Genomic DNA, 23,394 nt, shown 5'->3' on the forward strand with positions numbered 1-23,394 from the left:
CGCCTTCCCATTGGTCCGTCGGGGACGTTTGTATCCGCCCACTGTGACGCCACCGCTTGTTGGGAGCTTATTATACACACCGCGATAGCGCGGGCGGGCGGGCGGGCGGGACTGAGGTCAGTGTAGGTTAGTAGGTAGTGATTGTTGTGATTTTGTTTTTGCAAACTTAGGGTTTTATTATCAAGAATTATTCATGTTAATGAAAACACTTATTTTTTCTTTTAATTTGAAAGTAAAGCAGTTCACTTGGATAAAAATGATTATTTGGTTAAGTCTTGCCTTGCCTGTATGATTTCAAACATTTCAAAGCATTACAAAATTAGATTTCTTCATTATTTTGACACTATATTTTCTCTACATAAACATAAAAATACACTGTGCATATTATCTGCAAGTGAATATGACATAAAAGATGTACAGCTTGGCAGCACTGCAATTATAATAATTATTATACTTACAATTTCATGAAAAATGACTTTTCAGCATATCATTTTAAATACAAAAGAAAACAATATGTTGTTGTGAATTAAAATCCCCAGGAATAGGCTTAAAAAGAGTTTGAATCCAAAATGTTTGCTACTTACTGTAAGTAAATTGTTTGGTTAGGTTTGATTCACTGGTGAAATACATACTCAGACAAAGTGAATACATAGTCTTTTACAAGTAAAGTGTTGAATCACAATTTTACTTACCTAATTTTAACTTTAACTTACATGAGAGCTCTAGTTAACCCTTAGATAAAAAAAATAGCCTTCAACAACTCTGCTCTTTATAAATGGAGTTAGTATCTAATCCTATTTGATGTTTTTAGGCATTTATTGTATTTCATGAATGTTTCTGATGCTGTATCTTCATGATTTAGTTTTACCTTTGCTTTGTTGTGTTCTTAGTTGTTGCTATGATTGTTTGGTGCTGTTCACAGATGTCTCATGAAAAGAGGTTCTGATTTCAATGAACTAACATGGGTATGTACAATAAAAATAACCTATCTTACCCTAGTGTTAATTAATTAAATTTGCAAATGTATTACCAGCCAAAAAAGTACTTCAAATACAGTAAAGTGTCCCTTATAACTGACACATTATTCTGCACAACACCTTTAGGCTAATATTGATGCATCAGCAGCATTTAACAATTTTATAGTCTACATTTACATTTAGTCATTAGACGGTTTTATCCAAAGCATCTTACAAGTCAGTACAAGGTAGGCAGGGCAGCATGAGGAGGTCTTGCCTAAGACAGTGATAGTCTAATGGTTCTAGTGGGGGTCCCCTTTTTTGGTTGTGATTAATGAAAAAACATTTGTATAATAATAATAATAATCTGTTTTTGTAAGCGTGCAAAAGAGGTTGGCAAAGGCTGGTGTAAGATCACTATAAAATGGAGTAAATTGAGTAAAATACAATAAATAGAGGCAAGAACAAGATATGCAGTAAGATTCTTTATTAACCATTTAGCAGTGAACATGGCTGAAATCAAATGTTTGTTAGCAGTTTGCAGCACAAATGTGACATTAGGTCACTATATGTGTTATCATTTTGAAAAATGTTAGTTTTGGTAGTGTGTAGTCCAAACATTTGATGTTTTTACTAAAAATAGCCAGGAAAAATTCAATGAATTCTAAAAAATAAGGTTATTAAGGTAGATCTGTAGGAACCGAATAAATATCTTAAGTTTGCAACAGCATTAAGTTCAGTTGTGTTTAAAATGTTTTACACACATGTTGTCACTCAGTTGTTTTTAGTGGAGTACAATCCTTACTGTAAGCTACTTAAAGTAGTTATTTTCGAGCATGTACCCAGCACTTCGAAGATGCACTCCCTCTTGTAATGCAGTACTCTCTTCGACAGCCGCTTGCGTTTTATTTTATATTTTATTATTTATGTTTATGTAGTTCACCTGTGATCCTGCTACTTTCCTGCACGGACATTGAAGTTTCATCCTCCAGTGCGGTACTACTACAAATAACGCATGCGCACTGCCAGCTCCATGGCCTCTAACTGGCGCATGCGCTCTTACAAATCCTCAGAAGCAGCAGTAGCGGCGGTAGCTGAGGTCCGTCAGCCCAGGCAGCCGTCATCCACGCATTTATCTATATTCCCTTTTCTTAAATTAGCCACTTTAAGCTTCGCGATACCGCCCCCAATTTCAGTGTCGGTACGGAGCCGCCAGGCCGGGACAGAGACGGAGAGAGAGGCCTCGGCCATGGAAGCGCTCGGACCCGGTAAGAGATCTAACCGATGTAAAGGGAGCGAGCAGCGGAGAGAGAGCGAGCCGTGTTTGGGGAGCGTGTGCGCGGATGCGCCGCTTCACTGGGGGCCGCGGCTGCAGCGAGGCCTCGACGCGTTGACGGGAAAACAAGCCGAGGCCCAGCCCGAGCGTCTGCGTGTATGTGTGTGTGTATGTGAGAGGGACTTTATTTACATCGAGCAGAGCACGGATGTATTGTCCGTACCGGGGGAGCTGGCGTTTTATCGGCTATCGAGTGGTGTCTGCGCGGTTTTATTTATCTGAAGCACGCACGGCTCGTCGTGTCGGGGCAGGTATTGTGTGAGTGGGGATTTAACTAGGACCTTCCTTCCTCCTTCCTTCCTTCCGCGTCGTAGTGTGTTTACGTTGATGTTTATTCGCGGTGTGTTTCTTTATATCCCCGTGGCTACGACCCCCCCTGTATCTCAATCGAAGCCTAATAAATCGTCGAAATATACTAAAATATCCCACCTGTGTCAAACCTTCCCCCCCCCCTGCTGTAGCCTTTAAATTTGCGCCATCGCCATCAGGAACAGCGTGTCTCTTCGGGCTGCCCCCGTCCAAGATGACAGCGGTGGGTGGAAAAACAAAATGAATGCCAATAAAACACATGCTACAGGCGTCAAATGAGCAGACGTGCGTATTTTGTGGCTTTTAATTAAATGTTATTTTTAATGTGAGGCTGTCATTGGGTTACGCGCCTCTCTTTGGGCAGCAGCCATGCACCCGTGAGAGCACAGCAGGAATGGATGGCGCTTTTATCGATCAGATCTGCAGGCCAGCTTCATATTATTCATCCCCTATATGATAACAAAGGCACTTATTTGCAGCGGTGCAGTGATATAATGATAAATCATGCGCAGGCGACGATGGCACGCACCTGTCCACCCAGTAATTCAATGCGTTTTCATTGTAATAACATGCAAAATGTGTTTGCTTCATTTTTTTTTTCCTCCCCTCAGAGACAAATTGTTCTTTTTCTCTGTGAGGGGCGTCTTTTGCTAAACGGGGGGATTTAAATGCATCTTGCAGATGAAATGAAGTGTTTTATTTTTGTGTTGACTCGCTGGATGGACACACATGTCGCCCCACAAGCTGCTAACTGAAGGTGGCGGCATTAGGGGAAAAAAGCAAATGTCGTATTTAAGGACGAAATTTGCATTGTAGCAGTACTAAATGTTAAACATATGCACGGTGCTGTGTTGGCCTACTGAGTGTTTTTGTAAGCGAAAATATTGTTCAACCATTCACAGGTGTGTGGGTTCGTTGTCACATATAATCAATGCAAGCCATCCGGCATTTAACTAGGATGGCAGCAGCTGCCACACATCAAAATTCAACTACTACTTCTGACATTTACACCTGTCAGCTACATTTTATGAAAGGGAACTTGTATTTAATGAATGTGTACCTTGCACAGTTGATTGAGGCTGCAGGTTTGCCAAAACAAACATCATTTGATTGCATTATTAATGTTTATATAGGATACAGCAATGTGTCTTTTTTGTGTCCAGTACAAAAAGAAAGAAATGTCAGCCTCTGCTAGGATGCATCTTAACAACTTAAGTTGAACTAAGTGGTCTCTGGTGCTTATTCAACAGTAGTATTGCGATATAAACTTCAGTTTCTGCAGTGAACCAGTTGTATAATCTGCATATTGAACTGCTAACAATAGTGACGAAGTGTGCACGTTGCACATTTTTACTTGTGAAGTGCATTTGTCAGCTTTTTACACATTTATCACTCACCGCTTTTGTGGTAGTTTAAACTCAGTTGTAGCTTTAAATGTGGACATGTTTTGTAGCTGAATTAGGAAATTACATGATCCGACTCTGGGAAGTTTGCATCACAGCTGGATGTCCTGTCACACTGTGGCTCAACAATAGAACCTGCTCTCAGTCAGTTGTAGAGGATTTCTTTAGAAACATCCACATTTTGGCTTGTGTGTGTTCCAGTGTGGCTGGAATTTGGTCTCTGGAAGTTGTGTGTAATGATGTGATGTACACAGAGGAGCAGTTGCTGAATCTGTGGCCGAAATTGAGGAAAATTCAAGAACAAATCTTAATTGGTGTCATTCAAAGAACAGTCTGCTTTCAACTTCATCAAGAAATTCATGATTATCCCACAATATGAATCTCAAATAAACAAAGTTGGTGACAAAAATGCAAAAGCCTGGAGGATAAAGAAATTAAGAAAATTCAGTTTCCTGTAAAATCACTCAGTGTTTGATGTATGAGCTGGTGCATGTTGTGTCAGAAAACAGCTGAGCCGACGTTCAGAAAAAAGAACCATTGGTGTTTTGCAAATAATCTTTGTTTTTTTTTTGTTTTTTTACCAGTTTACCAATTTAAAACCAGTTCCTAGCAGCTAGATGTTTCCATCTTGTGAATGATCCTCAGGACTTTGAGTCCAGTGTAGCACAATAATCCAGGTGATCTGCAGGTGTGGGCGTCAGCATGGTTCCTACTCAGCACCGTTGTGAGTCATCAACTGGCCAAGCCATGATTCTCATGCTTAGCTTCAGCTGTCTCTGTGCTCAATCACACTGTCATTAACCGGACACACACGTCTTTAGTAGACTCTACTAGTCCACTGCAAAAAGTCAAATGGTTTTCAAACATGCAACTTAATACAGATGGATAATAATCTTTGTGCCGCGTTAGTTTTTAGCTTGGATCCAAAGCAGAAAGATGCACAAATAATACACGAGGAGCAGTAAGACTCGTTGGCCTCAAGTGCCTCTGTCATTTTCTATGCCTGGAAAAGCCAATTTCACTTCCTCTGTGACTCAAAACTTTGTCACACTTGGAGCAGAAGCATAATATTATGGAGGAAGCTCTGTTTTCAGATTGGTTAAATCAAACTCCACCTTTAACAGATCTTCAAATCTTCTTTTGCCTTGTTTAAAATCTTTTAGTGATGCATTATCCTGCTTGAGTAAAAATATTTACAGAGCTGTTCAGATTGTCAGCTCAGTGCTCCTCAATATTGCACGATTGAAATGCTAAATGAATGTACAGAACACATAAATTACATCAAAATATCTATCTATATATATTTTAATCAAGTGCAGCATGTAATATTTTTTAGCTTTAGCCTGAAGCTTTTATTTATAAGCTATGCTGTAAGATTAATTTTTCATGACTGCTTGTCTGTGCCCATCATTTACCTGTAACAGGTTCTGTCTAGCTCTACTGTGCATTGGTGATGACCAAATTGTTTGTAGCAGTACAAGATTAAAATCAAAATAAAAATTTGGTCTAAAGATTTAATCTTCTTACTTATTTACACACAACATACCAATGTTTTATTTTGGTGTTATATTGTTAGAGCTGTAAAGGTGAATTGATGGACAGAAAAACTATGCATTTTGCTAATTGTTTTTGACTTAAATAATTTAAAATGTCAAATATCATCTGGTTTGAGCTTCTCACATGCGAGGACTTGCCGCTTTTGTTTAATTTATTATTTAATATAATTGGAAATGAAATCGAATAGATGGCTTTTAGGGGACGAATGGGTCCAGGCTTTTCACTTTGAGACACTAGCACACACTTCGAAGTGTGGCAGCTGAGGAGGCTATATATAGGTACAAGTATGTGTTTGGTGGAAGAGGAAGACCTCGAATGCACTGCGCTTCACACACAGTGAAACCTTTTCTCTACATGTACCTGCAAATGCACAAAAATCTATTTGGTACAACTCAAATCCACAGTATTGCTGGATGTTAAAATCTTAAAGCATCAAGTTAAGTTGGAAGGCATTAAAGTGTTTAATTCACCAAAGTTTTAAATATGTTCTCCTTCCAGCTTTAGGCGATAATGTAAGGTATGAAATCTTTTCGTAACCAGTTAAACACCTATAAATGAGTGTTTCAGCAGTTTATTTAATTAACTCTTTGCCTATGAATGCACTGAATTTAATAATACTGTTAGTAGTTATTGTTAAATACAGACAGAAAGAACTGGGAAAATATAAAAATAATAAAATTTACACCATATTGTCCCTACTAGTTCTTTATTGGTGTTAAACTGTATTTTATGTGACATTTACAAGGTCTGTAAATGCCTTGTAACATTTATCAGCTTTGTGAAAAGTCTAAGTCTTTGTTTTTTTTTTAATGTACAAAAGAAGCTTTGACTAACCTGTGCGAGTAATTTTTGTGGTATTGGTCTATATTCAGTTTAGTATTGAACTACAGTACACTTAAAGTGTAGCGTGCTTGTGATACATAATGCAGAGCTGAACGCACAGTGGTCAGTTTACAGCATGGCGGGGAACACTTTTGTTGCCGTCAGTAACAAGGCCAGTAGGACAGAGTGGAGTGAATCATATGATTTTAATCCAAGTCGTGACAAAGAAAAGCAGACACATAATGAGTTGCTTCTTATTCAAGACTGTTAATATAAACAAAATGGTTTACAAAAGCGTAATGACGTTACTGTCAAGCTAATGGTTTATTTGTATGGTGGAGGAGGAAGAGGAGGAGTGGGTAGTAGGCAGGGAGCAGAGAACGAGATCTGGGGCCCAGGCTGCGTGAGGGGATGGTTGGAAGTGTGCTTTCAGGAAGCGATGGGGAGGGTCCTGATTGTCCATGCTCTCGCGCTTCACTTGGTAACTGGAGCGTGTGGGTGCATGGAGTTCAGGAGGACCCCCGCAGTCTCTTAGCTGTCAGTTGACAAAAGGCATTAAGCAGCCTCCTCGAAACCCCCTTCGACATCCCTAATGCTGCATTATTAACTTTTCTCACACACATCATGTACAGTATTTTTCCAGTCTTTTGAGTTTGCTCTCAGCCTGTTGCTCACTGCTCCTGCTTTTATCTATACTAAGTGCACACTAAAGATGTATTTTGTATATGCTTTTGTATGGGTGATGTATGTCATAAAACAATCGCAGACCAGGTCAGGTTTTAAGACGACAGGCGTTATAGGACTGATTAGAGGAGACCCGAGGTTCATGTACACTGGTTTTAACTGTTAATAAAAGTACCTGAGACGCTTTGTAGCCTAGGCAACACACCTGTGTTCAGTATCTTGCACATACTGTATATAATGTGTATGTGAATGAGATCTGTGTTTACTGTGTTTAACGGTAATCCCAGACCCTTGGCGTGGCACCCCTCCATATGGTCCGCTGCTGTCTGTCTGAGAGGAGCTCTGTCTTTGTCTCGATGTGAGGGGTGGCTGCCCTACGTGTCTGGGTGGAGCTGGGGGCGGGCCGAAGGATAATTGGAAGTCATTGTTTCGCCATCCCCTTGTTGACCCATGTAGGTCAGGGGCCAGTGTTACGGAGCAATCAACGCGAATATGTGCGCCTCCGAGTCTGTGAGGCCATTTCAGTGCATTCAAGCAGGTGCCACTGATGAGGTGGTTAGCAGCAAGCTTGGCGTTATGCTGCACATTCATCTTTCAAATTTCACATTTAATGGAGAGATAAACCTTCACCCTCTCTGTCACCACCATTGTTAAGATCCGTCATAAATGTCAGCCATGCTTCATATAAAACTGGAACCTGTGCATGCTTTAGAAGACAATGGAAAACTCACCTTCACTAAAAGTTTGTATTTGCTGTCTCAAATGCCATGTCAAAATCAAGAACTCTGTATAACTTGAATCATTACTTGGCATTACATTGCAATCACTCTTCTCTCTGTTCTCTCCAGGCCCGCCTGCCCCTACGTCTCTGTTTCAGCCGCCACGGCGTCCCGGCCTTGGCACGGTGGGGAAACCCATCCGGCTCCTTGCCAACCACTTCCAGGTGCAGATTCCTAAGATTGATGTCTATCACTATGATATCGACATCAAACCTGAGAAACGGCCTCGGAGGGTCAACAGGTAAATCAGCAAGGTTTGAGCAGAACGTGCAAATGAGGGGTAAATGTTGATCTATAGAGATTAACAGACTGTCCAAGGAGAAATGTCTCCTAACGTGTTCCTTCTGTTTTCTAGGGAGGTGGTGGACACCATGGTGCGGCACTTCAAGATGCAGATCTTTGGAGACCGACAACCTGGCTATGATGGGAAGAGGAACATGTACACAGCACATCCACTGCCAATTGGAAGAGACAGGGTTAGTATTAAACTTGATCCCACACCTTTTTATTCTTGGGAGAAATGCTCCTGATTTGTTCATATTTTAGGAAGGAGGTGGCAGGCATGCAAAACGCTTTTAGTGGATTATGTTGCGCAAGCAGACAAGATGTTTGTGGGGTTTTGAGTGGAAGGTTGCCATCTGGAATTAGTGCCAGGCTGGAAAATCTGGACCACGAATCTGAGAACTATAAATTCCTGTAAATTAAGATGCATCTCCAGACACTCTTAGGCTTTTATACTTCATTAATGTGTGGTTCATTGCCCTGTGTGGCATAGTTTTGCAGATGGTGTCGTAATGAACCAGTTTCTGTTTCCCTGTTGTTCAACATTCATCTGAAAGAAACAAGAACAGTAAAGGTTTTACATTTAAATGCATTGTTTCTGATTAAATTAAGAGGGCACAGTGGTAAGAAATAAAACTAGTCATTTGAAATACTTTCTTGATCCTTTTTTGTTTTCAAATATTTTGGCTACTGCAGTATACGAGTTTAGTGAATTTCTTTTCCTAATTTTTGGTTATTTGTTTTCACCTATTGACACAGTGCTAATTAAATGTTGTTTCAAAGACGGATTAATTTTTGTTGCTCATCTTTCAGCCCTCTCTGCCTCTGGATATTTAGTGCGTCTCACTCCTATGACGTATTCTTCAGTTAAGTCCCACTCATCTTTTGTTTTCTTCCCTCCATCCTTAGGTGGATCTGGAGGTGACCCTGCCTGGTGAAGGGAAGGATCAGACCTTCAAGGTGTCTTTGCAGTGGGTGTCTGTGGTCAGTCTACAGATGCTGCTGGAAGCCCTGTCAGGTCACCTCAACGAGGTCCCCGAGGACTCTGTTCAGGCTTTGGACGTCATCACACGGCATCTGCCTTCCATGAGGTACTATTACTCACAGATACATCACCTACATTTTCATTTGTTGTTGTAGTTATTTTTATTTCTGGTCTTGTTCTGTCTCTTTAATTTTCTTTGTCTTCTTCCTGATTAAATCATGTCTCACACTATAATGTGTCTATACACAGTTCACAGCAGCTTTTGTAACATTAACACTAAATGCTGAACTACAGGCCTCAATATGCACAAACTCTATTTAGTCCTTTAGCACTCTGAGGATATTATTTATATTTAATGCAGATTTGCAATAAATTAGCATGCTGCAGGTGTACAGGATAGTCTGAGCTTCAATACTTTTCCTCATGTTCTGCTCAGTGTTTTGTATTTTGTAAATTTCACTGTACTTTGTTGCCTCAATTATCACACATTCAACTAGTCATCTGTAAATTCTGCCTCTCAAATTTGACCAGTGATTGTAGTTTCAACAATTATTACAGTCCTCTGTGCAAAACACTGAGCCATATCTCGCCAAACTCTCCTTCTTGTTTGTAGTTGTGAATATGCAGCTTAGATGAGAGCTCACATTAAAAAAAAAACAAAACAACATACTGTTAAACACCATGAAAGGCAGTTCCCTGATGTTTTGCACTCATGGAATTCTTTAAGGACTGTCTGAGGTACAAAAAACTGAACACAACAGCCTCTGTTTATTTGTCTGTAAGAAATGTGCCATAACAGAGCACCCAACTCAACTAACTTTGATTGTTAGTGACTGATTGTTTGTGTTTGTCTTCATAGGTACACTCCAGTGGGGCGATCATTTTTCTCCCCTCCGGAGGGCTATTACCATCCTCTTGGTGGAGGCAGGGAGGTGTGGTTTGGTTTCCATCAGTCTGTCCGTCCTGCCATGTGGAACATGATGCTCAACATCGATGGTGAGACATGGGCGAAGCTTATCTGCTTCAGCTGTGATTGTCGATTTGCATCGAGTACATTAATTTACAAACCAAACCCACAACACAGTGATCAGTTAGATCTGATATGTCTGAACCTGTTAAACGGTAGCTGTTTATTTATTTTTTTTTTTTTTTTTTTTTTTGATGTGGGTACTTGGAAACTGATTAGGTCTGTGTTTGTTTTTTTAATGACAGACCATGCCTCCTTTATGTTACTGCTGCATCACAGTTCGACAGTCATGGACAACTTTTGATATATCATGGAATCATTTGCCTTTCTTTTAAGTATTTTTTTTTATTTTTTATTTTTTATGGGACTGATGTCATATTTATTTTACCCTCAGTGTCAGCAACTGCTTTCTACCGTGCTCAGCCTGTGATTGAGTTCATGTGTGAGGTGCTCGATATTCAGAACATCAATGAACAGACCAAACCACTGACTGACTCGCAGCGTGTCAAATTCACCAAGGAAATAAGAGGTGAGTGCTCATTACAGGCAAACACATAGTGGTACTGACTTTCATCAAGCAACAAGTGAATTCACAAGACGTGCACACACTTTGTACACGCAACTTGTATGATTCACTGTGTATCCACTTCAACACAGAGATTACATGTAGGTGTGGACCTGCAAGACTGATGCATGATTGTTTTTAGGCAGTCTGTAAGTCCTACAGTAACACCCACTTCTGATATGGAAACGTGCTGTATAAGCACTGCAAATACCCACTGCTTCGTCTAAACACTTGTTCTTGACCTTAAGGGACATGGGCAGAATCATGGAGTTCTAAGTAAGAACATAAACTGTGATATCCCCAAACATTCACAAAGGATAACTTCTGTTTGTGTTACTACTCAATCTGCAGCCAAATAATCTTGAAGGTGGTAGATGCTTTTTTTTTTTTTTTTTTTTTTTTTTTTTTTAAACATTTGAATGTATTGTAATAAAAAGTACATTTGAAATCCCAGTTGGTGAGAGATAGCCCCTACTTCTGTTCATCTGTTATTTAACTATTAATCCATATTTTCTTGCTTGATGTACAGGCTTAAAAGTTGAGGTCACACACTGTGGTCAGATGAAGAGGAAGTACCGTGTGTGCAACGTTACACGTCGACCTGCCAGCCACCAAACGTAAGTGCCAGTCCTGCTCTATGTTTGCCCACTTATTAGCAAAGGCAAAAATGAAAATAAAATCGGGGCTGGAAAAAAAGGGACATTAAACATTGCAAGACCTCATAAATATTGAAATTGCAGAACTTTGGTAATGTGTTCCTGTTGTTTTAGTTTTACGTAGTTGTGGACTTGACACAGAATTTCCATTTATCCACAGGTTCCCCTTACAGCTTGAGAACGGCCAAGCCATGGAGTGCACAGTAGCTCAATATTTCAAACAGAAGTACAATCTGCAGCTCAAATATCCACATTTACCCTGTCTGCAAGTAGGGCAAGAACAGAAGCACACCTACCTTCCCCTGGAGGTGAGAAATGGGCTTAAATATACTGTGGTTAAACAAAAATGTGTTTCATGTCAAGCTGTGACCTTCTCCATTTTTATTTGACCACACTTGGTCCTCTTATCTAATTGTTTTTGTTAAATCTATTAAATATTCCTTCCTGTTGTGTAGGTCTGTAACATAGTAGCAGGCCAGCGTTGTATCAAGAAACTGACAGACAACCAGACATCCACCATGATCAAAGCTACAGCTCGCTCAGCCCCCGACAGACAGGAAGAGATCAGCAGACTGGTGAGTGCTGTTTCCCTCTTGGGGTGGGAAAAAGAAGAGCAACTAGAGCAGCATTAGGTTTATATTTGTCCAAGGGTGTGTAGTTTCAGCTGAAGCCTCTGCTCTAGACACACACTAAATACAGACAGTTGTGCTCATACCTCAGCACTAAAGGTTTTTTTTTTTTTTTAATTCAATTCACAAATCTAATTTCTTCTTCTCCAACCTTTACTATTTACTCCTAGGTCAAAAGCAACAGCATGGTCGGGGGTCCAGACCCTTACCTGAAAGAATTTGGCATTGTGGTGCACAACGATATGACCGAAGTGACAGGGCGTGTTCTCCCAGCGCCCATGCTGCAGTATGGGGGCCGGGTGAGTACAGACACAGGGAGGGACTGTGGCAGGGTGAGTACTGGGCAGGGACTGCATTCTGAGGGTGCAAGCCTGATGGGAACACACAGGGTGGGGGGGCATCGCAGAGTGAATGCTGGGACATGGCGGGAAGATCCAGGTCTGAAATATATGCTCTGAATGTATTTTTATTTTTTAAGTGTATATATAATTTGATAATTTAAATCATATATGATTGAAATTAAATATTTATTTTAAAATGTTATAACAAATATCTCTTACGTTTAATTGATAAGTTCAGGTGGTGACTAGACATGGTATTCAACTTTCACACATGCAGACCTGTAAAGACCTGGAGCTTCCCTTGTGTTGTAATCTGGTGGTTAATCTCAGCAGTCTTTAAGTGCGTGCATACGCTGTCCTTTCTTAGACACAGCTTCTTTGTGTTATCAAAGTAAACATTAAAGTGCATGCAGATGAGAACTTGTTGCATTCAGTAGTGTCTGTATACGTGGAAGATAAGAAACTAGTTGCTGCAGACTGCTGAGATTTACCTGCTGAATCTCAAATCAGCCTTTTAGAGAATCTAGACTAGATGGTGCAGAGCAATGTGAACCCGACAACATCCAGTTTGTCATCATAAAACATAAATTTATCAAAGGAAATTTGCCTTAGTCCACTACTTTACAGAAATATGGATCTGACTTGTACATTGCTGTTAAAATGTGTGAGAGCCTGAATTGAGATTCAAGGATTGTGTGTAAGGGAGAAAATGAGATGTGCTGGATGGAACGACGATAAGACTCGTAGCTACCTAGCATTAAGCGCAGTCTGGCTTGTAAAGCCTGTGGAGTGAATCTGACTTTATTATTCCATCTGAGAATCAAGAGGTCTACATAAATACCACAGGGCCTGGAATAAAGCACCCCATTCAGAGGCAACGTTCAATGATTCTGCTAAGATAATATGAAAATTTAATGATCTCTGCAGGGGAAAAAGGTTCAGTCTTTGGATGTCAGGATTGAAGCAGATTGTTGCTTGAAAAAAATTGCACTCGTGTACCAGTCTCGAGCTTAAATCCCACTATTAGCTCCCTGAACTATAATTGGTTCATTCATCTAACACAACACTGTGTTTCTGAAAAACTTGGCCACTTGCCTGCTGGGATATTGAGTCTTATCGGCTTCCAGTGAAATGCCCTTAAATGTGGACTGAAAGCTTTTCCCATTTCTGTGATCACTTGGTGTGAATGAAATGCACACACCGATCATTTTCATCTGTGCTGATGATGTACATACAGCTTCATCACAGTATTCATACATAGATGAATACTCCCTGATGAGACGTGAGATGGGAAAGGCTGCAGTCTTATTTCCTGTGTAAAGTGTACTGTATTATTTTGTTATTGCTCACAACAATACTTTATAATGTAGCTTTAAATCCTGAAACTTTTCTAATAAGAAATTGTGGATTGAGTTGGACAAACATTTCTTGGCACGTGACTCAAGTCGTTAATTGTTATCACTTGTTTTGGAGAATGAAAGCTCTTAATGGACTAATGAACAAATCTTATTACCTTAAGTGAAAGCCACTGCCCTTTGAATTTGTATTCACAACTACACTTGAAGTTGGAGCACTCATCTAATTATGTACAAACAATACTTCTGTTTGCTATTCATGTCAGGGCTCCTGACGTGGGAAGCTGTAACAAATGTATATATATATATGGCAATAATGCCATATATATGCATCATGATGCTGAGGTTACCATTAATGTTCAAGAGTTGTGTGCCAAACCTTTTAAATGTATCTATATTCCACTTGCACAATGTGTAGAACACTTGATATGTACCCACTAGACTGGCCTTTAATGCATGATGTTTGTAAATGTAAGAAAAGTTAAAAAATGAAATTGTGGTTTGGCCTTTAGCACCTTTTGTATTGGCTCATCAAATCGGGGGGTTGACTAAGAGAGTAGGGACTCTCTCCGCAGAATAAAACCGTGGCCACGCCCAACCAGGGCGTGTGGGACATGAGAGGGAAGCAGTTCTACGCCGGCATCGAGATCAAAGTCTGGGCTGTTGCCTGCTTCGCCCCACAGAAACAGTGTCGGGAAGACCTGCTCAAGTGAGTCTTGGATTTCTGTCGTGTTGTAGCTTTGTAATGAAACTTGCTAAAAAATGAATTGATAAATGAGGTAGCTTCACAAATCTTTGCTCTTTAATATCTATGTAAGCTACGCAAATAAACAGCAAAATGCAACGCAAGTCTGTGTTGCTAATGTGTGGAAAACATTGCACCATCTTTGGCCTCTTATTTATTTTGCCGGTGGCGGTTCAGCAGAAGCAAAATAAAGCATGCCTCTTCTGTAGCTATTTTATTTTTACTGGACAGGTCGCCTGACCTAAGTGGCATTATGGGATACTCTGTATTACTGCCCCAGATAAACAGTACACCGCATCTGCTAAGACTCAGAACAAATGACTTGTACATAAAATACTTGCATTTACAGCTGCTTTTATGTAGAGTATGCAACGGTATTAAATGATTTGAGGTTCTGAGTGAAGTTTATTGATGAAACGTTTACAGGTTCGCTGTATGTTTTTTTTTTTTTTTGTTACAACACACATTAATCTCTGAGCTGCTCGTAAGCTGTAATCTACACATCCAAACGTGGTCTTTTATTTGTGATGTTTTTCAATAGGAGCTTCACTGACCAGCTGAGAAAGATCTCCAAGGATGCTGGGATGCCCATTCAGGGCCAGCCATGTTTCTGTAAATACGCCCAAGGAGCTGACAGTGTGGAGCCCATGTTCAAACACCTCAAAATGTCTTATGTTGGTCTGCAGCTGATTGTGGTCATCCTGCCTGGAAAAACCCCAGTTTATGGCAAGACACTGAAATTCATCATCATGATCTTTAGTTGTGGGAAAGGTGAAATGTGATTCTTTGATATTAATCTCAGTGGCATCCTTCTGTTCCTTTGTAGCTGAGGTGAAGCGAGTGGGTGACACCCTCCTCGGCATGGCCACCCAGTGTGTGCAGGTGAAGAACGTAGTGAAGACGTCCCCACAAACTCTCTCCAACCTCTGCCTCAAGATCAACGCCAAGCTTGGAGGCATCAACAATGTCCTGGTTCCTCATCAGAGGTCAGCCATGATATTACTATTTTATTTGTTGCAGCCCAGGTGTCTGTCTGGAAAGCTTATTGGCTTTATAAATTGTTTACTAAAATTGTTTCTTAATAAAAATGGTCTCCTGGGTTTGAATCATGTGTTGGATCTTCATAGTAGTGCTGGTCTTGGTTTAGACATTGAGTAAGAAACATGACTTACAGGCCAGTGATGCAGTCTTTTCTTTTTTGTGTGTCCCGTTTGTGGTTCAGGCCCTCTGTGTTCCAGCAGCCTGTCATCTTCCTGGGTGCTGACGTGACACATCCTCCAGCAGGTGATGGGAAGAAGCCGTCCATTGCAGCAGTGGTGGGCAGCATGGATGGACACCCCAGCCGATACTGTGCAACAGTGCGAGTTCAGACATCACGACAAGACATGTCCCAGGTAACACCGGTGTGTAACTAAATATAACTAATTTTACAAAACCTCCCACTTCCTTTTGTCCCTGTTGAGTCTAAACCAGATGTTGTTGTCTCTCCAGGAGCAACTCTTCAGCCAGGAGGTGATCCAAGACTTGACCAACATGGTGCGGGAGCTGCTCATTCAGTTCTACAAGTCTACACGCTTCAAACCCACGCGCATCATCTATTACCGTGGCGGCGTGTCTGAGGGACAAATGAAACAGGTGAAAGTTATTTTCATTTATACTGTTGGCTTATTTATTTTTCAACAAATAATCAGCAACAACACAGAACAAATGCTACATAGACAGATTACTTACATTTTTAATATATTTATTTTCAGGTAGCATGGCCGGAGCTGATAGCTATTCGGAAGGCATGTATCAGTCTGGAAGAGGATTACAGGCCGGGCATTACCTACATTGTAGTCCAGAAACGTCACCACACTCGTCTCTTCTGCTCTGATAAAGCTGAGAGGGTCAGTGGACTCTTGTATAATGTGTAACATCACTTGGGATTTATTGTAAAAACAGTATTGAGTCTTTACTATAATCTGTCTGATTGCCTCTGCAGGTTGGAAAGAGTGGTAACGTCCCAGCTGGTACCACCGTGGACAGCACCATCACACACCCGTCCGAGTTTGACTTCTACCTGTGCAGCCATGCTGGGATTCAGGTAATGGATACAAGCTCACATGCTGATATTATCTCAACATTTGCAAACAATAAAATGTCTACACTTTCAGAACAATTATACAGTTTTTAACTTCCTTTTTGTATGGTTGCTTTGTGGTTAGCAGTAATAATGCTGTGTCTACAGACAAACACTTACTGGATTGTACACATTACAACACTTGCTCTGTTGTTGGTCAGGAGAACTGCTCTGGCTCGGCTCACTTACTGCAAAGCCTGGGGCTGCGCTTTTATGAACATAAATCACAATCAATTCCTGATTGTTTTGTACAGAAGAGCTTTGAAAATGATCAGTGCTGTTTTGACATGTGCTGTGCAACGTTCTCTTTTCTCTCAGGGAACCAGTCGTCCTTCCCACTACCACGTCCTGTGGGATGACAACTGTTTCACGGCCGATGAACTGCAGCTCCTCACCTACCAGCTTTGCCACACCTACGTACGCTGCACACGCTCTGTTTCCATCCCAGCACCAGCCTATTATGCCAGGCTAGTGGCTTTCCGAGCCCGCTACCACCTGGTGGACAAAGACCATGACAGGTGAGGCATTGCTTAGGTTCCACTGTGTTGGCTCAGACCTAGTAAGATAAAGCATCATTTAAAATTAAAATGCTTGTGCGGTTCCAGACTGCTTAGTCATATCATGAAATTATATTTTGTTGCAGTTTGTGATTGCAGGATATGCATTTACATTGTGACACTGATTACACCCCCTACCAATCACAGACTAACCAGCACACAGCTCCCCATTTTTTCTTTTTCTCTCTCTGCCTTCTATTTCCAACATTTTGCTGTTTTAGTTCTATTCCTGACAAACTCAAACTAAATCCTGTAAATTTTGTCTTGCAGTGCTGAAGGCAGCCACGTGTCGGGCCAGAGTAATGGCCGGGACCCTCAGGCGTTGGCCAAGGCAGTTCAGATCCACTATGACACCCAGCACACCATGTACTTCGCCTGATCTAGGGAGAACGTCAGCCAGTCCACCCGCGGATTCCCTTTCTTTCTGTCTTTTTTTTTTTTTCTTTTTCTTTTTTTTTTTTTTAAATCTCTTATTTGCCAGTCTCTCTCCTTCTCTCACATCTCCTTTACCTTGTAGTCTGTCTTCTTTCTCTTCATAATCACTCTACGTTTTCTGAATCTGCACCAAAGCGGCTCTGGGACAGGAGAATCTGCTGTGTCTCAATTTCCAGCGGATTCCGTTTCATGGAACAATCTCCAGCCAGCGTTCCCAATCGAGTCGCCTTCCTAACCAGCAATCCAGCACTGTGAACCCTGAGGGTTCTCAGTACACAAAAGAAAAAAAAAAAACACGAAAAAACAAAAACAAACCATACACACACATACTACAAGTTGAGCCATTATTTTGTGTTTGTTTTTGTTTTTTCTATTTGAATGTCTGCACTCTTGTGTTAAAGATACACTGAGCAAGAGAGTAGATTGGCACAATCTGTGTCAGCGCAGCTCTTGAGCTCTTCCAGCTAAGCAGGACTCTTATCTACTTTTACCTCAAAGCCCCTTTGGGCAAAATCTGTCACAAGGTCTTGGGTTTATTGGGTGGTGGGAGGGAACTCTACATAACAAGAGATGAAGGGGAGTCGACCTTTTGAGAATGATATATATATATTTTTTCCTTTTTATGAGCGTGTGTTTTAACCTTTTCCTCCTTTACAGACTTTTACAAGCGAGGTGACCTGTGTGTCCATGCCCATTACTACTTTCCTCCTATCTTAGCGAAGAATATGTTAACCTGTTTGTGCGAGTGCGTTTGTGTGAATCTGTATATACGTGTACTGCTGTATGAGAGTGTTTGTGTATGCATGTGTTTCATGGCAGGCCACTGAATTGTAAAGGGAAATCAAGGAGATAACTGCTGTAAATGCCTCAGATTCGTTGTTTTTATATTCACACATACAGTACATATAAGCATATATTTACATCTATAGAGCAACTTTGAAACATATGACTTAAACGGGCCTCATTGAGGCTGGTGTGGGTATTTGTAGCAGTCCTGGGTCACTTATTAATTGAAATGCTTTGAGTTACATTGTGAACACGTGCTGATGCTGCGCGATCGGTGGGATTTGCACCTTTGGAAGCCAGCTGTTCCTTTTGTGCCTCGAAACAACAAAGAATCCCAGGAAAAAAAAAAAGTAACTTAATCCAATTCAAGTAGTAGATGAAGCCAGGTCTGACGTGTAGCAGTAGCAACCGTGGTTTGCCCGGTGACTGGCTCAGCATTGGGACCTGTTGAATGGCTGAAGGCATTAAACGCAGAGTAGGGTCTTAACAGCCTGTCTTTGTGTGAAAAGCGGGATCTTATTTTTCTTTGGACCTGATTATCTGAAAGATTATATGACACTGCTGGACATGGCTTTCTTCTTTTCCTTTTCTTTTTATGATGTAGTTTTAAGGGCCGGAAAAGATAGTTTTTTTTTTTTTGTTTTTTTTTTGGGGTTTTGTTTTGTTTTTAAAAAGGTCTCCTTCGCTAATACTGGCCAATTCATTGCACTGACCCGGGACGCTAGGCAAGCAACAGAGGGCACTCTCAATCTCTCTTACCTTTATGCATTTATACATACGGATCAACAAAGCAGATTTGTAAAAGTTTAATATAAGATGTTTTGTGGTTATCCTAAAGAAACGTGTTTAGAATTAGTAGTTTACCATTGATGTTGTTATTGTTGTTCTCAATGTTGTTACTATTGTGATGAAATTTAAGGTTGGCAGCAAAGCCAGTTTATAGTTACTAGTGCGACTTCAGGAGTTCAGTTGCTGAGCTGCAGGTTATGGGGTAAAGCTTTGAGTTGGACGTTTATTTCGTTTGTTTTGTTTTTTTTCTTGTAGCATTCTGGCTAATGGTGAGGAGAGGTAGGCCCCAGGATGGATGAATTCATGCTTCCTCTGTAGGTTCTGATGTGAGTAAATATTAGCAGCAGGCTGGAAGGATTGTGTAGCACTCCTACTGCTTATATAGATCTGCTTTGGTGTTAAATCAGCTGATGTTGGATGGTTTTGATGGGATAGATGGAGACAATCAGGAACTGTAATCAGAGTGAACCTAGGTTAAGGGATTTGTAGAAATGGTTTGCGATAGGCAATGAGTTGAAATTTTAGACTTTTCTATTACCGTGTATTTGAAGTATACCCATCTTAAAATCTCTACTATTTAACGGTGTTTGTGTCATATTTTTATGCATTTTTTTTAACACTGGATTTAATGAATTGACAATAAGCATAAGCACTGCCCTTGGATCCCTGTAGAAACACATGGCAAGCTATTATCATGTAGTGACATCAGCAGTGGCGCACCCTGGTGTTGTGGTGGGATAAAGGTGTGAGACAGTCAACATGCACGCCTCATCGGGGAGGATAGCTCAGTGAAAACCCTTTTGTAATAAACCACCCTTAAAGCAACAGGTTTACTATGAATGAGTTTGAGCACCTGCCTGTTGAAGGCGTGGACGTTGGCCCAAGAGCAGAGAAGCAGGAAAGGAGGAGAGCAAATTAGAAGGGCGCTGTCCAGGGATTGTCTACAAGAAGTTTTACTTCGTTTAAAGGGGGCAGATGAGTTTTTAAATGTGCACTAGTTTTACCAAGCCAAGTGGGCTGTGATTGAATCTCTAATGCAGATTAATTTGTATAAAATTACGAAGCTTGACCATTAAACTCCAGTCGGATAAATGATCACTCCCTATTTATAACATGATTGCAAAGCAATATTAACCCAGCTCTAGTTTTCAGATGTGGAAAAACAAAGCTATAATTCTGCTCATTGTGGTTGTTGGGTCTACACTCGCTATTGTGTCTCTGTACTTTTTTTAAATTTAATTTGCTTGTATCAATCAGTGGGTATGTGCATTTTGGTGGAATAGTTATATGTAGGCTTTAGACGGTTTTCTTTAAAGTAACAAAATGTAGACTTTGCTCGCCTGCATGCCAGATTATTGTCCTTTTTAAAAAACAAAAACAAAAAAAAATCTTTTTGGAATCGTATTTATGAGAAAGGAAAAAAATATAATTGCTTTTTGGTTTGTTTTTGTTTTTTTTTTGTTTTGTTTTTTTGGTTAAATGTTTATCAATTTAGTGGGACTGTTTTAGGCTAGCAATATTTGTCCAGTCTCTCTACGATGTATTTTGAAGATTCCTACACAAATGTCAGTAATTTGGGGGGTACAAGCTCTTTCCTGAGGGGAGGGGGGCCGGCTCTTTACGCTGTGTTCAAATTCAAACGAGGTACTTTCTTCAAACGTGAACCCGTTAAAGAAACCGAAACCCCTCTCCTCTTTGCCAGGAGCAAGCATCTGTTTTATCTCCTTGTTCCTGGTTTGTACCCATGGCCACACCTCTTTGTGGGGGTGGGGGCTCCCCTGTCTCCATGGCAACTCTGTTGACCCCTCACAAATGCACTTCCTCTTTGTGAAGGGGTCCCCATGGCGGAGCGGGATTACCTCTTTTTAACCTTTTTAAAAAATAAAATTTAAAAAAAAAATCACAATTCTTTCTGTGCCCCGATAGAAGGAGAGCATGAATTATTTTTAAAGTCCTCTCACTTTGATATATTGTTATATCTTAACGGATTTGTAATTTGACATTGTGTATCGTGTATCCTAATTTAATTTTCCCTTTTTTTTTTTTTTTCGGTTCCTCGATTTGGGTTTGTTATAGCTCTGCTCTGTTTATTTGATTTTTTTTTGTTCTGCTAGTGGTCTCTGAAGCTGTGTGTGATTGTCCAATAGCAATAGAACCATAGAATTGGAACATTCCAATTCTGTGAATGGAACGTTCCGATCCTGTGAATGAACGGAACCTTTTTATTATTATTTTTTATTGGACCAGTTGTGAGAGGTGGGCATTCGAACCCCGCCCCCCAGCAGAAGGCCATTCACTCGCTGTTATTGCTATTATGTGACATGTTCAAATACTTTTTTTTTTTTTTTAATTTTATTTTATTTTTTATTTTAGCCTGCAGGGAATTCTTGTGTTAATGTGCAAAGTAATAAATTGGTATTTTATGCCTATAATATAACTGGTGTGTTCTTGTCTTTGGCACCTGTTGACAAAGGGGTTTCTTTAAAATGTATTTATGTGCATGTGTTGACACTAGGTGGCATTCTTTACCAAAGTAAACAAGACCACATGATTAGTCAGCGCTAACGATGCTGACTCTCACCTCGATGCTATAGACTTACAGGAGCACGTTAACCGATATAGGATTAATTGAAAATGCACAGTGTGAGTCGACACCGCCAACAAAATTAACTAAAGCAAAACACAGAGAGGAGCTGCTCATTTAATTCTACTGCTGTGGCAGCAAATTTGCCCCCAAGTAATAAAAGTCTTGTCTTTAACCTCATTCACAATGTTTACTATACATGTTTATGCAGCACAGCCCAACAAAGAACATACTTCACCCAAAACATTTAGCTCATGTTTCAAAAGTAAATCCTTATATTAATGAATAAATAAGCAACTTCACTCTGAAATGGTCCATTGACACTGTATAAATCATCTATTTCCCTAAACACTCTTCCTCTTAAGGGTCACAGAGGTGCTAAAGCTTATCCCAGCTGTTTTTTCATCCTGGACAGGTCGCCAGTCCATCACAGGACATGGAGACAGACATCCACACCCACACTGATGGGGAAATTTAGAGTCTCCAATAACCCTAATATAACTGCATGTTGGACTGTGGGAGGAACACATCATAATGCAAAATAGTGATGTTTCAACATGGTTTCATGAATTTATTGAATACAGTTTTAGGGGCAAAGAAAGATTAAAAAAAAAAAAAAAAAGATAAAAAAATTAATTGGTGGCTTAAGTTTTACTGAATTAAAAAAACAAAAAAAAAAAACTTCTCACTTTTCTGTTTTGTAAGCTATGCTCAGTATCTCCCCAGTAAGGATACAATGCTGTGGTGACACGATCTCACATCGTGTCACCTCAGGTGAGAGAGATTATGTCTCTGGATAAAAACATTAACATAAGAATGCCATAAACTGTATTTTGGAGTTTAGCATGTTCCCAATAAACACTGTATCTCATTCACCCTTTCATATAGTGATGTCAAGCTAAAATATCTAAGTATCTCTCTATATTAATTACAGAATGAACATTTAGTGAGTGTAGCAGTACTGTAATATCACTCCAATCCTGTGCTGAGGTCCTGTACTCACACTGTATATCTGTTTATACATTCACACAGATAACCATCATTGGTATGTGTCACCTTCCTCTGCCTCCCTTTGTGTATCTTCGCCTCTTCTCTCCCGTTTCCTGTGTCCTGGCCGGTTGTCATGACCACCGTTACCAAGGACGGCGGAGGCTACAGAAGAAAGGAAACCTGAACCGCAGATCTTGATGCCATGATATTTAATTCATCAGTACGATGGCACACTAAGGTTCAATGTAATGCAGATGTAGGGAGAGCGGTCACGGGTACAAGGGACATTTCTAAATATGAAGACAAAGAGCTGCTGTCAGATCCTTCTGTTACACACAGGGTCAGCATTTTACGGAACAATAAGTATTTTGTGTATCATACGTCTTGGGATACAGACCTCTAATGTCTGTTAAGGTCTCAGCCACATGTATCACATCTCTAACTTGTTTTAATTTATTAGTCTAATTTGTCCTGTGTTCAGTCATTGTTAGAGAAAACTAAACATTAAACATTCATGAAGCCATTTCCCCCTTTCATGATTGTGTCAAACAAAAAGGGAAAGTGAAATTTTTGTGAATGCTCCTTTAAAATAGATGAATTTGTGTGGTATAAACAACAAAGGGTTTAATCCCCATTGTAGAGGCACTCCATGTTGTCTTTGTGTTAACTGATCCACCTACAGACTCCAGTCCATCCCTCCCTCCCCCTTTTTGTTGTCTCACCCTCTTTTGCCCTCTCCCTCCCTCCTGCATAGCTGTTT

The 23,394-nt window shown here is 40.3% G+C and overlaps 1 protein-coding gene across 3 annotated transcripts; it reads left to right on the forward strand.

Annotated features, from left to right (window-relative positions):
* The first annotated feature begins 2,019 nt into the window (after positions 1–2,019).
* On the forward strand, positions 2,020–21,492 carry ago4 (argonaute RISC component 4). Of its 3 annotated transcripts, none has more exons than XM_026347955.1 (19): positions 2,020–2,224; positions 7,916–8,087; positions 8,202–8,322; positions 9,038–9,219; positions 9,973–10,109; positions 10,475–10,609; positions 11,175–11,262; positions 11,462–11,609; positions 11,757–11,876; positions 12,101–12,262; positions 14,187–14,335; positions 14,913–15,097; positions 15,198–15,357; positions 15,594–15,774; positions 15,863–16,006; positions 16,126–16,260; positions 16,356–16,457; positions 16,812–17,011; positions 17,321–21,492. In XM_026347955.1, the coding sequence occupies exons 1-19, from the start codon at positions 2,206–2,208 to the stop codon at positions 17,427–17,429; spliced, it is 2,649 nt and encodes an 882-aa protein (XP_026203740.1). In that variant the 5' UTR covers positions 2,020–2,205; the 3' UTR covers positions 17,430–21,492. The 3 variants fall into 3 exon arrangements, with proteins under 3 accessions (XP_026203740.1, XP_026203741.1, XP_026203742.1); XM_026347956.1 differs by having other exon boundaries at positions 15,594–15,765; XM_026347957.1 differs by having other exon boundaries at positions 14,202–14,335; positions 15,594–15,765.
* The last annotated feature ends 1,902 nt before the right edge of the window (positions 21,493–23,394 follow it).

Source organism: Anabas testudineus, chromosome 11, assembly GCF_900324465.2.
Source record: "Anabas testudineus chromosome 11, fAnaTes1.2, whole genome shotgun sequence".
Taxonomy (NCBI): domain Eukaryota; kingdom Metazoa; phylum Chordata; class Actinopteri; order Anabantiformes; family Anabantidae; genus Anabas; species Anabas testudineus.